We start from the raw sequence: 13,256 nt of genomic DNA, 5'->3' as shown, positions 1-13,256 counted from the left end.
TATATATGGAACAAATCGTGGTATATATATATACCATGTGATACATATATGGTAAAGAGTAGATTGTGGTAGTGCAAGAAGGTTCCTGAATAATACATATTTGGTAGAAATACATTCTGGTAGTGCAAGAAGGTTCCTGAGTAATAGGTTAGATTATAACAGACATTAGTCCATCGTCTGTTGATAAATGGAGGAGTGGCCTAGTGGTTAGGGTGGTGGACTTTGGTCCTGGGGAATTGAGTTCAATTCCCACTTCAGGCACAGGCAGCTCCTTGTGACTCTGGGCAAGTCACTTAACCCTCCATTGCCCCACGTAAGCCGCATTGAGCCTGCCATGAGTGGGAAAGCGCGGGGTACAAATGTAACAAAAATAAATAAATAAATCCTATTCAGCATAAGGATAAAGAGGTAGTGTTTGGTCATTAACAGCAAAGAGGTCGAACAGTCAAGCGATAGAAGTTCGCATTTGTATATATCGTGTATCATGTTAACATTTAGTATTTAAGCTGGATGTTTGTGGTAGGCCTTCTTGAAGAGATCTGTTTTCAGAAGTCTTCGGAAGATGGTTAGGTCTGCCGTTGTTTTTACTGCCTTCGGTAGTGCGTTCCATAGCTGCGTGCAGATGTATGAGAAGTTGGACGCGTATATGGATTTGTATTTCATCCCTTTACATTTAGGGTAGTGGAGATTGAGGAATGTGTGTGATGATCTTTTTGCGTTCCTAGTAGGCAAGTCTATAAGGTCTGACATGTAGTTTGGGGCTTCTCCGTAGATGATTTTGTGTACCAGGGTGCAGACTTTGAATGCAATTCGTTCTTTTAGTGGGAGCCCTGAGGCAGGCGTTAGTTTATGCTGAAACACAGTCCATGTCAAGTCATTAAGGGTCATTAATAAAGCACACTTTTTCCATTCTTGAGAGTCCTTTGTGCATTTTTCTGGACGCTATAAATATTAGGCCTGCATGTTATAGAATAGGGCATAGGGCATGTGTAACTCCTAATGACTGCCAATAAAGTTATCACCAATTCAGCCAGTTAGTTTGTGTGTGGATCTTTGATCCACATGCAAAATTGAGCGCCTAACTTTGAGCGACCTATTAGAGAAACCTTCCCATAGAAACAAGTGGCAGTGGAGTGTGTTTTGTTATACTATTTATGTTTTCTTTCTTTCTTTTAATCTTTCTTTATTTATTGAAATTTCAAATTATATTCATTACAACAAATGAATGAAAAAGGAAAACAGAAACCATAACATAGGAAAAAGTTTGAACTCTCTTGTACACTGCTGTAGTTACATCTTTTGATGTATTTGGAATATTTCCTTTTTTCCTCCTGTTCTATTAATCTTGGATCTCTAAATTGTGGACTATTACTTAACTATGATTGAGATATATTTCTTTATTTTAAAAATGTTTATGTACCACCCATCCTCCATAGTGTGCAACCTACTTTGACATTAAAATGCAATGAGTTGCTAGATTGTGTCTGGGAGGTAAACCGAAAATGAAGTCTCATTTGTGGCAAGGAAGAAGATCTCACATGACAGCTGCCATTTATTTTCAGGATTTGTTCTTGATGACGTTAATGGAAATGGCAATTGTGTTAGGAAGGAAGACTGTCCATGTGGATATAATGGAATCGTCTACAATTCCGGAAAGAAGAGATCAGCTGCTTGCAAGTCAGAGTGGTAAGTGTTTACAAATCTATTTAGAAAACGTAAGAATCCTTTTACTAAGCTGAGGTAAAAAGTGGCCATGCTTGCATGCCCTTATGCGGGTTTTTCCTGCATGCTAGGGCCATTTTTACAGCAGCCAAAAAATGGCCAATCTTCTATTTCTTGTATTAATGGTCATGTGCTAATGTCATTGGCCCTCAGCCATTTAAAAAAATATGCACGTGCGGTTATCGTGCAGTAGTGCGAACATGCTAACTGATTAGCGCAGAAACGCCTACTCTCTGCCCCAGACACCCCCACTCTAACAAAATTTTAAAAATATTTTCAGTACACGGTTAGCACTTGTCAATTTGGAACTTACTGCAGGAAGCCTAAGCGCATCCCATAGCTGTGATAAGCGTGCGCTAGCACATAAGAACATAGAATAGTCATACTGGACCAGACTAATGGTCCATCTAGCCCAGTATCCTGTTTCCAACAGTGGCCAATCCAGGTCACAAGTACCTGGCAGAAACCCAAATAGTAGCAACATTCCATGCTACCAATCCCAGGGCAAGCAGTGGCTTCCCCATGTGTGTCTCAATAGCAGACTACAGACTATCAGTCCAGGAACTTGTCCAAAACTTTTTAAAACCCAGATACACTGACTGTTGTTACCACATCCTCCGGCAACAAGTTCCAGAGCTTAACTATTCTTTGAGTGAAAAAATAATTCCTCCTATTTGTTTTAAGAGTATATCTGTGTAACTTCATTGAGTGTCCCCTAGTCTTTGCACTTTTTGAAAGAGTAAAAAATTCACTTCTGCTTGTTTTACATCACTAAGGATTTTGTAGACCTCAATCATATCTCCCCTCAGCCGTAATCTCTTTAGCCTTTCCTTATATGAGAGGCGTTCCATCCCCTTTATCATTTTGGTCACACTTCTTTGAACCTTTTCTAATTCCGCTATATTTTTTAAAAATATGGCGACCAGAACTGATCGCAATACTCTACTACTACTACTACTACTTAGCATTTCTATAGAAGAGATTGCATCATGGAGCAGAGAGGCATTATAGTATTCTCAGTCTTATTTAGCATCCCTTTCCTAATAATTCCTAGCATCCTGTTTGCTTTTTTGGTTGCTGCTGCACATACCACAGCTTAATAAAAGGACCCTATAAAACAATAGTAATCTATATTCAAAGAGTTTGGCTAGCTTTTGGAATTTGCTGGATAAATTATCATGCTTGACATTCTCCATCTCACAAACCACCAGTGACCAGCTAATTTTTGTCTGGGCAAATTGTTGCTCATATAGATTTAGCCAGATAAAAAGAAGTAGCATTGGGTGTATCCCCAGAAAATGCTCCAGTTTTGGCCTGTCAGCACTGATATTCGGACCTTGCTGTCCAAAATTATCTGGATAACTGGGGACAAATGAAAGAAAGCAGATAGCAGCCACAGGATGGACACCTACTGCTCTTCCTGCCTGGTCCTGTGTGTGCTGATGTGTGGCAAAGGCGAGCTGAAAAATGGCTTGCGGTAGTGTAGGCGTGGGTTTTGGGCGTGCGCAGATCCATTTTTCAGCGCGCCTGCAAAAAAATGCCTCTTTTTTTTGCTGAAAATGGACGTGCGGCAAAATCAAAATTGCCGCACGTCCATTTTGGGTCTGAGACCTTACAGCCAGCCATAGACCTAGCGGTAAAGAATTTGGGCGGTAATGACCTACATGCGTCAGATACCACTTGGCACACGTCCACTATGTCCGCCAGAAAACAAAAAATATTCTTCAGACGCGTGTAGTGGCCAAGGGTCACGCGGTAACCAGGTGGTAACTCCAATTTGGTGTACATTGGGCGCGTGTAGGCACCTACGCGGCTTAGTAAAAGGGGCCCTTATTTTTTTTCTATGTGAAGGACTCAGGGGAAAGAGATGTGGTGAAGTGAGTCTCAGTAGGGTGAAATGGTATTAGGTGGCATATATGGGATGTATATATGCTTTGGAGGTGTTTAAAGAGCTAGGAAGTGAGCAGGTGTATAGGGTGGGTGGCGGATATCTTTGCCTGTGTGTGTGAGGAGTTTGTATATCTGGGTTCATATGTTTGGGGAGGGGGAGTGTGTGTTCTTGGTGGGTCTGTGTGTCCGCACACCCAACAAATAAAACATGATACAGTAAATCAACCACTACCCAGCAGAACCCCATGCCATATTTCCAGAATATATATTCAATTCTTGCTCTGCGCCTCAAACATTTCAAAGATACAAGGCCATGTATACATATCTTAGAGGGAACACTAGTTGTCAGAACTACAGGAATGGCCTGAAAATTCCATCCGTGGACTGGGTAACATGTCCCATTACTATATTGGAAGGAGGTGTTTGAGATATTACCCCTCCTGGTGCTACTCTCCCTTCCTTATGGAAATATTTTGCTTCAGACTTTTTTAAATGCATGAGCCAGGTTATGCCAGTGAACTTCAGAACTTAAGAGATAATACCTTTTGGCAGGGCATTTTTTGAGGGGGTACTTGGGGGTACTGAGTACCGGCACCTTTTCCACTGTCTTCTAAAATTGACCCATGAACCTCAAGTTTTAACGAAAGAGTTCAAGGTCTATACACCAATTCTACCTTGTCATAGATTCTGTGACTGGTTGCAGGGGGCCTGGCTATTGTGGGGTGGGTCCCTCAGTGATCACTCCACCCCTGAAGGATGGCCTGGAATTTGAGTACTGGCACCTTTTTCGCTAGAAAAAAAGCACTGCCTTTTGGGCACTTTCTCAGTAGATACTTGCATTTAATGACTATTGTGTGCTAGTCAATAAACAAGATACTTGTATACAATTATTGAAAGAATTGCTGTTGAACTATGATACAGGTGCTCTACCTTCCAGTACAGAAAACTGCTTTACTTTTATGACTTTGCTTGGATGCCTAGTGGGTTATATAATTTGGTTATCAATAAGAAAGGCTCCTTTGAATAGTAATCTTACATGTTTTTATGTATTTTGACAGCACTTGCCAAGGAGGAATGTGGTCTTGTACCAAAGGGTCGTGCTCTGGAAAATGTAAAATAGAAGATGGAATGTATTTTACAACATTTGATGAAAAGTCCTACTCTTTACATGGAAATGACAAATACATAGCATATCTTGTATGTTATTTTATGTTATCTTTCAATGTTTCAGTGTTTAATAACTCTGCTATTTAAACATGTCTGAAGTTCCTTTTTATAAATGCATGTCACCTACTAGATTTAATAAGATGATAATCTACCTGTAGAAAAAAAAATGATGAATTGTATGTTAGATTTGGGGTCCTTTGCAGAAAAGGGGGATTCTATATGGGGTGCTATGACTTGCATGCACTAGTTGGTCATATGCCCAATTAGCGTGTGCAACTTAATTGATTAAAGAGCCAATTAGTGCCTATAATTGGACAATAACAAGCAATTATCATCACTAATTGGCGATACTTTTAGAATTTACACGCATATCTTTTTAAGCATATTCTATAAAGAAATGTGTGTAAATTCTAACGCACAGATCCTAAAAGGGAGCATGGCCTTGAGAGGAGTTTGGGCTGTTTAGGGGGCATGTACACATGTGGTTATAGAATAACGGGGATATGCGCCTACTTTTGACATGGGCATTTACACAAGGATTTTATTAATATAAGTGTTGTGCCTAAATGAAGTCATGGTTCGCGGTTCTCCACTTTATTCTATAATGAATGCCTAACTGTCTGCATGCTTTATAGAATAGTTGCTAAGTGCTGTTCTTTAGGCACCATTTATAGAATCCCCCTCAAAGTGCATTAACATTGGCCTTTAACATGCACAAACACCCTGTCTATTATGCATATTAATGCCACTGGGGCTTATTTTCAAATCACTTAGACACACAACGTGGCGTGGCGGGGCATTTTCGATATGACGTCTAAGTCCGACTTTGGACATTTTGAAAAAAACATCCAAAATCCGAATAGGAAAGAAGGTCATTTTCAAAAAAGAAAAACGTCTATCTTTTGATTTTGAAAATAGAAGGTTTTGTGATTTGGATGTTTTGTTTTTTGGACCATTTTTGAAACAAACAAACATCCAAGTGCAAAACGCATAAAATCAAGCCATTGGGATGTAGGAGGAGCCAGCATTTTTAGTAGACTGGTCCCCTTGACATCCCAGGAAAGCAATAGGGCACCCTAGGGGGCACTGCAGTGGACTTCATAAAATGCTCCCAGGTACACATCTCACCATTGCTCCCTTACCTTGTCTGCTGAGCACCTCCCCAAAACCCACACAAAACCCACTACCCCCAACTGTACACCACTACCATAACCCTTACAGGTGAAGGGGGCACCTATATGTGGGTTCAGTGGGTTTCTGGTGAGTTTTGGAGGGCTTATAGTTTTGTCCACAAGTGTAACAGGTAGGGGTAGGTAGGAGCCTGGGTCCACTTGTCTGCAGTGCACTGCACCCACCACTAGACTACTCCAGGGACCTGCATGCTGTTCTAATGGACCTGAGTATAACATCTGAGGCTGGCAGGTAATGTTTTTCATCACATTTTTTGGGGGGTGGGAGGGGGTTAGTGACCACTGGGGGAATAAGGGGAGGTCATCCCTGATTCCCTCCAGTGGTCATCTGGGTATTTAGGGCACCTTTTTGTGCCTTATTCGTTATAAAAACAGGTCTAGCTCAAAACTAAGTTTTAGTCCTGGACGTTTTTGTTTCATTCCATTATGGCTGAAAAATGTCTTAGGAACGCCCAAGGCCCACCCTGAACATGCCCCTGAAATGCACCCTTGAGATTTGGACACATTTCTGACAACTTCATAGGTTTCGAAAATACTGATTTGGACGTTTTTGTGAGAAAAATGTCCAAATGCTGCTTTATGCCACTTTTTAGATGTTTTTCTGTTTTGAAAACGAGGCCAATAGTAACTTATGGTACTTTCAGGCTTATTTTCGAAAGTGATCGCCGGTGATCTTCCGACATAAATCGGGAGATGGCTGGCGATCTCTCAAAAGCGGTGAAATCCATATAATTGAAAGCGGCTTTTTTGACACCATCGCCGCTTTCCCGTCGCTGCACTGGCGAAAGTTCAAGGGGGTGTGTTGGAGGCGTAGCGAAGACGGGACATGGACGGGCGTGGGCGTGGCTACCAGAGGCCGGCTTTCGCGGATAATGGAAAAAAAAGCGGCGTAAATCAGTATTTCGCCGGGTTTACTTGGTCCTTTTATTTTCATGACCAAGCATCAAAAAGGTGCACCAACTCACCAGATGACCACCGGAGGGAATGGGGGATGACCTCCCCGTAGTCCCCCAATGGTCACCAACTCCCTCCCACACTAAAAAAATAAAAATAAAAACTTTTTTTACCAGCCTGTATGCCAGCTTCAAATGTCATCCCAGCTCCCTGACAGCAGTATGCAAGTCCCTGGAGCAGTTTTTAATGGGTGCAGTGCACTGCAGGAAGGCAGACCCAGGCCCACCCCCTCCCCACCTGTTACACTTGTGGTGGTAAGTGTTGAGCCCTCCAACACCTCCCAAAACCCACTGTACCCACATGTAGGTGCCCCCCTTCACCCATAAGAGCTATGGTAGTGGTGTAGAGTTGTGGGGAGTGGGTTTTGGGGGGGATTTGGGGGGGGGCTCAGCACCCAAGGTAAGGGAGCTATGCACCTGGGAGCTTTTATTTGTATTTTTTTTTTAATTTTTAGAAGTGCCCCCTAGGGTGCCCGGTTGCTGTCCTGGCATGTCAGGGGGACCAGTGCACTACAAAATGTTGGCTCCTCCCATGACCAAATGCCTTGGATTTCACCGGGTTTGAGATCGCCTGCATTTTTTTCCATTATCGCTGAAAAACAAAACCAGCCATCTCAAACCCGGCAAACTCTAGCATTTGGCCGGGCTAAACCGTATTAACGAAAAAAAAGATGTCCGGCCATCTTTTTTTCGATAATACGGTTCCGGCCAGCTGTTGCGCCACCGCCAAAATAGATCGCCGGTGATCTATTTCACTGGCGAGGTTCGATTATGCCCCTCCACGTGTATCTCAATGCTTTGAAAATGAGCTCCTATGTTAAAAAATGTAAATAAGCATGCATTACCGCAGATGCTAGAATAGATGTATACATTTGGACGATATTAAAAAAAAATCTTAATTACATCTCCCCAAGACACTGCATGCAAATTTATCTCATACATATTCATTACTTCCTCAATGGAACCACTCTTAAATTTTAACTGCACAATGTTTTTTATTTAAATACTTTCAATTAGATTACAAAACTATCTACATAAAAATTCTCAATCCTTATGTAGACGGTTTTGTAATCTAATTGAAAGTATTTAAATAAAAAAACATTGTGCAGTTAAAATTTAAGAGTGGTTACATTGAGGAAGTAGATATATAATTTGTAATCAGAGTGGAATAAGGTAACTCAGAGGGGAATATAATACATGTTCATTAGGGATATCCTAAAAACTGGACCACTTTAAAGCCCTTGAGGATCATAGTTGGATATCCCTGAGTTAGTCATATGTAAATATGTCACCAGAAAATCTTTGTTGATCTTTATTTTCTATGCCCAAACTTTTAGCAGTATAGTGCAGGAAATCTGGGTTTGGGTCTTGTATTTGATGGCACTGATCATTGTTCCCTATAAGCTGAGCAGGAGTCCTCTAACTGCATTGCTGACAGTGGGGGTGGTGCTGCAAGATTGTGTTTTCAATCACTAGGGGCAGGTAGGTTTTCTAGAGTCCTGCAGAACTTGTTTATCCCTCTCTATTGAAAATGTGTTAGTGAAACAGCACCCCTAACTGGTAGAACTGTAGGTGGAGGACTCCTGCTCAGCTTAGTGGTTACAGTGGCACTGATCTACTACTACTACTACTACTACTTAACATTTCTAGAGCGCTACTAGGGTTACGCAGCGCTGTACAAATTAACGAATAAGGACGGTCCCTGCTCAGAAGAGCTTACAATCTAAAGGACGAAATGTCAAGTTGGGGTAGTTGAGATTTCCTGAGAAGAGGTGTAGTGATTAGGTGCCGAAGGCGACACTGAAGAGGTGGGCTTTGAGCAATGATTTGAAGATGGGTAGGGAGGGGGCCCGGCGTATGGGCTCAGGGAGTTTGTTCCAAGCATGGGGTGAGGCGAGGCAGAAAGGGCGAAGCCTAGAGTTGGCGGTGGTGGAGAAGGGTACTGAAAGGAGGGATTTGTCTTGAGAGTGGAGGTTACGGGTAGGGACGTAAGAGGAGATGAGGGTAGAGAGGTAAGGAGGGGCTGCAGATCGAGTGCATTTGTAGGTGAGTAGGAGAAGCTTGAACTGTATGCGGTATCTGATCGGAAGCCAGTGAAGTGACTTGAGGAGAGGGGTGATATGAGTATATCGGTTAAGGCGGAAGATAAGACGTGCGGCAGAGTTCTGAATGGACTGAAGGGGGGATAGATGGCTAAGTGGGAGGCCGGTGAGGAGTAGGTTGCAGTAGTCAAGGCGAGAGGTAATGAGAGCGTGGACGAGAGTTCGTGTGGTGTGCTCAGAAAGGAAAGGGCGAATTTTGCTGATGTTGAAGAGGAAGAAGCGACAGGTTTTGGCAGTCTGTTGGATATGCGCAGAGAAGGAGAGGGAGGAGTCGAAGATGACACCGAGGTTGCAGGCAGATGAGACGGGGACGATGAGGGTGTTATCAACTGAGATAGAGAGTGAAGGGAGAGGAGAAGTGGGTTTGGGTGGGAAAACAATAAGTTCAGTCTTGGCCATGTTCAGTTTCAGGTGTCGGTTGGACATCCAGGCAGCAATGTCGGATAAGCAGGCCGATACCTTGGCCTGGGTTTCCGCAGTGATTTCTGGTGTGGAGAGATAAAGCTGGGTGTCGTTAGCATAAAGATGATAGTGGAAACCATGATAAGAGATCAGGGAGCCTAAGTAAGAGGTGTAGATTGAAAAAAGAAGGGGCTCAAGGACAGATCCCTGAGGAACTCCAACAGAGAGCGGGATAGGGGAGGAGGACGAACCATGAGAGTGTACTCTGAAGGTATGATGGGAGAGATAAGAGGAGAACCAGGAGAGGACAGAGCCCTGGAACCCAAAGGAGGACAGTGTGTCAAGAAGTAGGTTGTGATTGACAGTGTCAAAAGCGGCAGATAGGTCGAGAAGGATGAGGATGGAGTAGTGACCTTTGGATTTGGCGAGGAACAGGTCATTGCAGACTTTAGATAGTGCCATTTCTGTCGAGTGTAGGGGGCGAAAGCCGGATTGAAGCGGATCGAGGATGGCATGAGTGGAGAGAAAATCAATGCAGCGGCTGTGAATGGCGCGTTCAAGTATTTTGGAGAGAAAGGGTAGGAGGGAAATGGGGCGGTAGTTGGAGGGACAGGTAGGGTCAAGTGATGGTTTTTTGAGGAGTGGTGTGACCATAGCATGCTTGAAGGTGTCCGGGACAGTTGCAGTGCAGAGAGAGAGAGGTTGAGGATATGACAGATGGTGGGGGTGATAGTAGGAGTGATGGTGTTAAGTAAGTTGGTGGGGATGGGGTCTGAGGAACAGGTGGTGGATTTCAAGGAGGAGAGGAGATGGGCGGTTTCCTCTTCGGTGATAGCAGGAAAAGAGGAGAAGGAGGCCTGGGTAGGTTTTATTTATTTATTTATTTATTGCATTTGTATCCCACATTTTCCCACCTCTTTGCGGGCTCAGTGTGGCTTACAATAAGATATGAATAATGGAAATACATTTGTTACAACTTGGTTATGGGTTACATTGTACAAGTTATGCGAGACCATCGAAGTATCGTTAGGAATATAACAATGGGACATCAACATTGAAACATTGGAAAGAGACAATGGGAAGCTTAAAGGGCAGTATTAAGACACAAAGACATATGGTGTATATATTTCTGTGAGTAAATGTATGAGTGATGTGGAATTACGGGGGATGAGGGTCAGAAGTGGATGTATGATGCATTGATGATCAGTGAGTGTGGACTCTATGTGTTTTGGCTCTTTCCATAAATTGTTTCAAACAGATGGGTCTTCAATAATTTGCGGAAGGAAGCTTGTTCGTAAATCGTTCTTAAGTTGCGCGGCAGTGTATTCCAAAGCTGCGTGCTCGTGTGAGAAAAGGTTGACGCGTGTAGCCTCTTGTATTTCACGCCCTTGCAATTAGGGAAGTGGAGGTTGAGGTATGTTCTGGATGATCTTTTAGCATTTCTGGGTGGTAGGTCTAATGTTGGTTGAGAGAGTGGGTTATAGGATGAAGAGGAGGAGAAGGTTTGGTGGTGAATTCGAGGTTGATCTTCTGGACCTTGTCACGGAAGTAGTCGGCCAGAGATTGAGGAGAGAGTGAGGGGGGGGGGGGGTGGGAGCGGAGGGCACTTTGAGGGTGGCGAAGAGACGACATGGGTTAGAGCTGAGGGAATTAGTCAGTTGGGTGTAATAGTCCTGTTTAGCGAGGAATAGGGAGGATTGGAAGGAGGATAGCATGAATTTGAAGTGAATGAAGTCAGTATGGGCGCGAGATTTCCTCCAGAGGCGTTCAGCCGAACGGGCGCAGGAGCGCAGGTATCGGGTGCAAGGGGTCAGCCAGGGCTGGGGATTGGTACGCCTTGTGGGACGGGAGATGGGCAGTGCAAGGGTGTCTAGAGCAGAGGAGAGAGTGGCATTGTAAGTGGAGACAGCTTTGTCAACAGATTTGGAGGACATGATGGAAGGGAGGAGATCAGAGATACTAGGGGATAAGGTGGGGGGGTCAACAGCCTGGAGATTTCTGGACGTAGTAGTTAGTGTTGGGCGAGATTGAGGGGGAGGGTGCTGAAGTGTGAATGTGATTAGGTGATGGTCAGAGATAGGAAGAGCTGAAACGCAGAAATTGGAGGATGAGCAAGTAGAAGAGAGGACGAGATCAAGACAGTGGCCAGATTTGTGAGTAGGGGTGGTGGGGCTCAGTTGGAGGTTGAAGGAGGAGGTAAGAGTGAGGAACTGAGAAACATATGAGTCGGATGGGTTATCAGTGTGAATGTTGAAGCCACCAAGAATGAGGGATGGGGATGAGGGCTCAAGAAAAACGGAGAGCCAGGCATCGAAGTCGGTAAGGAAGGAAGGGAGGGATTTATCAGGGGGGCGGTAAATGACTGCAACTCTGAGTGGCAGTGGGTGGAATAGACGGATGGAGTGAACTTCAAAGGATGAGAAGCAGTGAGACTGAGGTAGGTGGAGAGGTTGAAAACTGCAGGAGGGCGAAAGTAGTAGCCCGACGCCGCCACCGCGGCCAACTGGGCGGGGCGAATGGGAGAAAAGATAACCTCCATGGCATAGGGCTGCGATTGAGGCAGAGTCGTCAGGGGTGAGCCAGGTTTCAGTTAGGGCGAGCAGTTGAAGGGAATGGGAGATGAAGAGATCGTGGGTGAAGGGAAGTTTGTTGCAGATCGAGTGGGCGTTCCACAGGGCGCACGAGAAGGGGAGGGAGGAGGGGGGAGGAGGGGAATAGAGATGAGATTGGAGATATCGTGGGAACGTTTGCATAGATGAGATGAGGACGAGGACAGGTGTGGGGGACCTGGGTTGGGATTGATGTCACCCGCGGATAGCAGGAGAAGGAGCAAGAGAGTGCGGAGAAGGGTGGGTGAGGAAGGGTGACGAAGGCGACGAAGACGGGATGCGCTTAGGAGGAAAGGGGAAGGGTTCATGGCAGGAAGGAGGAGTTGAAGGTTGAAAGCTAGGAAGGAGGAGGACGACAGTAGGGATGGTGAGGTGGTGGTGGACAGGGGTAGGTAGGGTATTGCAGTAGTGATCAGGACGGAAGAGGACAGGGATGGGTAGTGAGATCGTGTGGTATACAGCGGTGGGAGGGGGAAAAGATTAGGGAGGGACAGGGCAAGGAATAGGATGTGAATGGGGGCCATGAGTAGTGACTGAGGTGTTCACAGGGCAGGTAGGTGGGCTGGGAGACAGGCAGGTGAGGGTGAGCAGTTGGGCAGGGGAGTGATGAGTTGGTAGGAAGATGGGCTGGGAGGCAGGCAGGTTTCAGGGTGGGTGGTAGTCAGTCAGTCAGGTGATTGGCTAGTAGGCAGGTTGAGTGGCAGGAGCAGGTGGATTGGGCAGCAGGCAGGCAGGAGCAGGTGAGTGCGGTGGAGAGCACAGCAGCAGTACTGGAACAAGCTGGAATGGTTTGAAGCAGGAGCTGGCCAGCAAATGCATGGTCATGCCCAGATATTTAATGCCAGTGTCTGGACATGGCTCAGCATTGAGTATCTGGGTCTAATTTAGCCTGCAATGCTCAGTGCTTAAAAACCCATTCACCACCACCAGCTGAATATAGACCAGTAAATAATTAGTCTGCAGTTACTCAGTAGGCATCACTTTTGAGTGAAGATTGGAAAGTCTTCATGAAGCTTATGTAGAGTTACTGACTGGCTCCTTCAGGACAGGTTGACCCAGTAGTAGTTGTAGTAGTAGTACTAGTAGCATTACATACATGGAAAAAAATTCAATGTCCGTCCCCCCGGGTGCAGCACCCCCCCCCCCCCGCGAAAGGACACCCCCCGGGTGCATTTTTACCTGCTGGGGGGGGGGGGTGCCACCCGCCTGTCTGCTTCGCTC

General features: G+C 44.9%; 1 protein-coding gene across 1 annotated transcript in view; it reads left to right on the top strand.

Moving 5' to 3' along the window:
- LOC115479052 (mucin-19-like) overlaps positions 1-13,256 on the top strand; it is a 39,343-nt gene that overhangs the window by 18,749 nt on the left and 7,338 nt on the right. Inside the window, exons 6-7 of the mRNA XM_030216768.1 lie at positions 1,563-1,686; positions 4,671-4,809. Of these exons, the coding sequence (XP_030072628.1) occupies positions 1,563-1,686; positions 4,671-4,809 (263 nt within the window). The remainder of the gene's footprint in view (positions 1-1,562; positions 1,687-4,670; positions 4,810-13,256) is intronic.

The sequence above is a fragment of the Microcaecilia unicolor genome, chromosome 10 (genome assembly GCF_901765095.1).
Source record: "Microcaecilia unicolor chromosome 10, aMicUni1.1, whole genome shotgun sequence".
Lineage (NCBI taxonomy): Eukaryota > Metazoa > Chordata > Amphibia > Gymnophiona > Siphonopidae > Microcaecilia > Microcaecilia unicolor.
The sequence above is the reverse complement of the archived record's forward strand: the minus strand, read 5'-3'. Positions and strand labels throughout refer to the sequence as shown.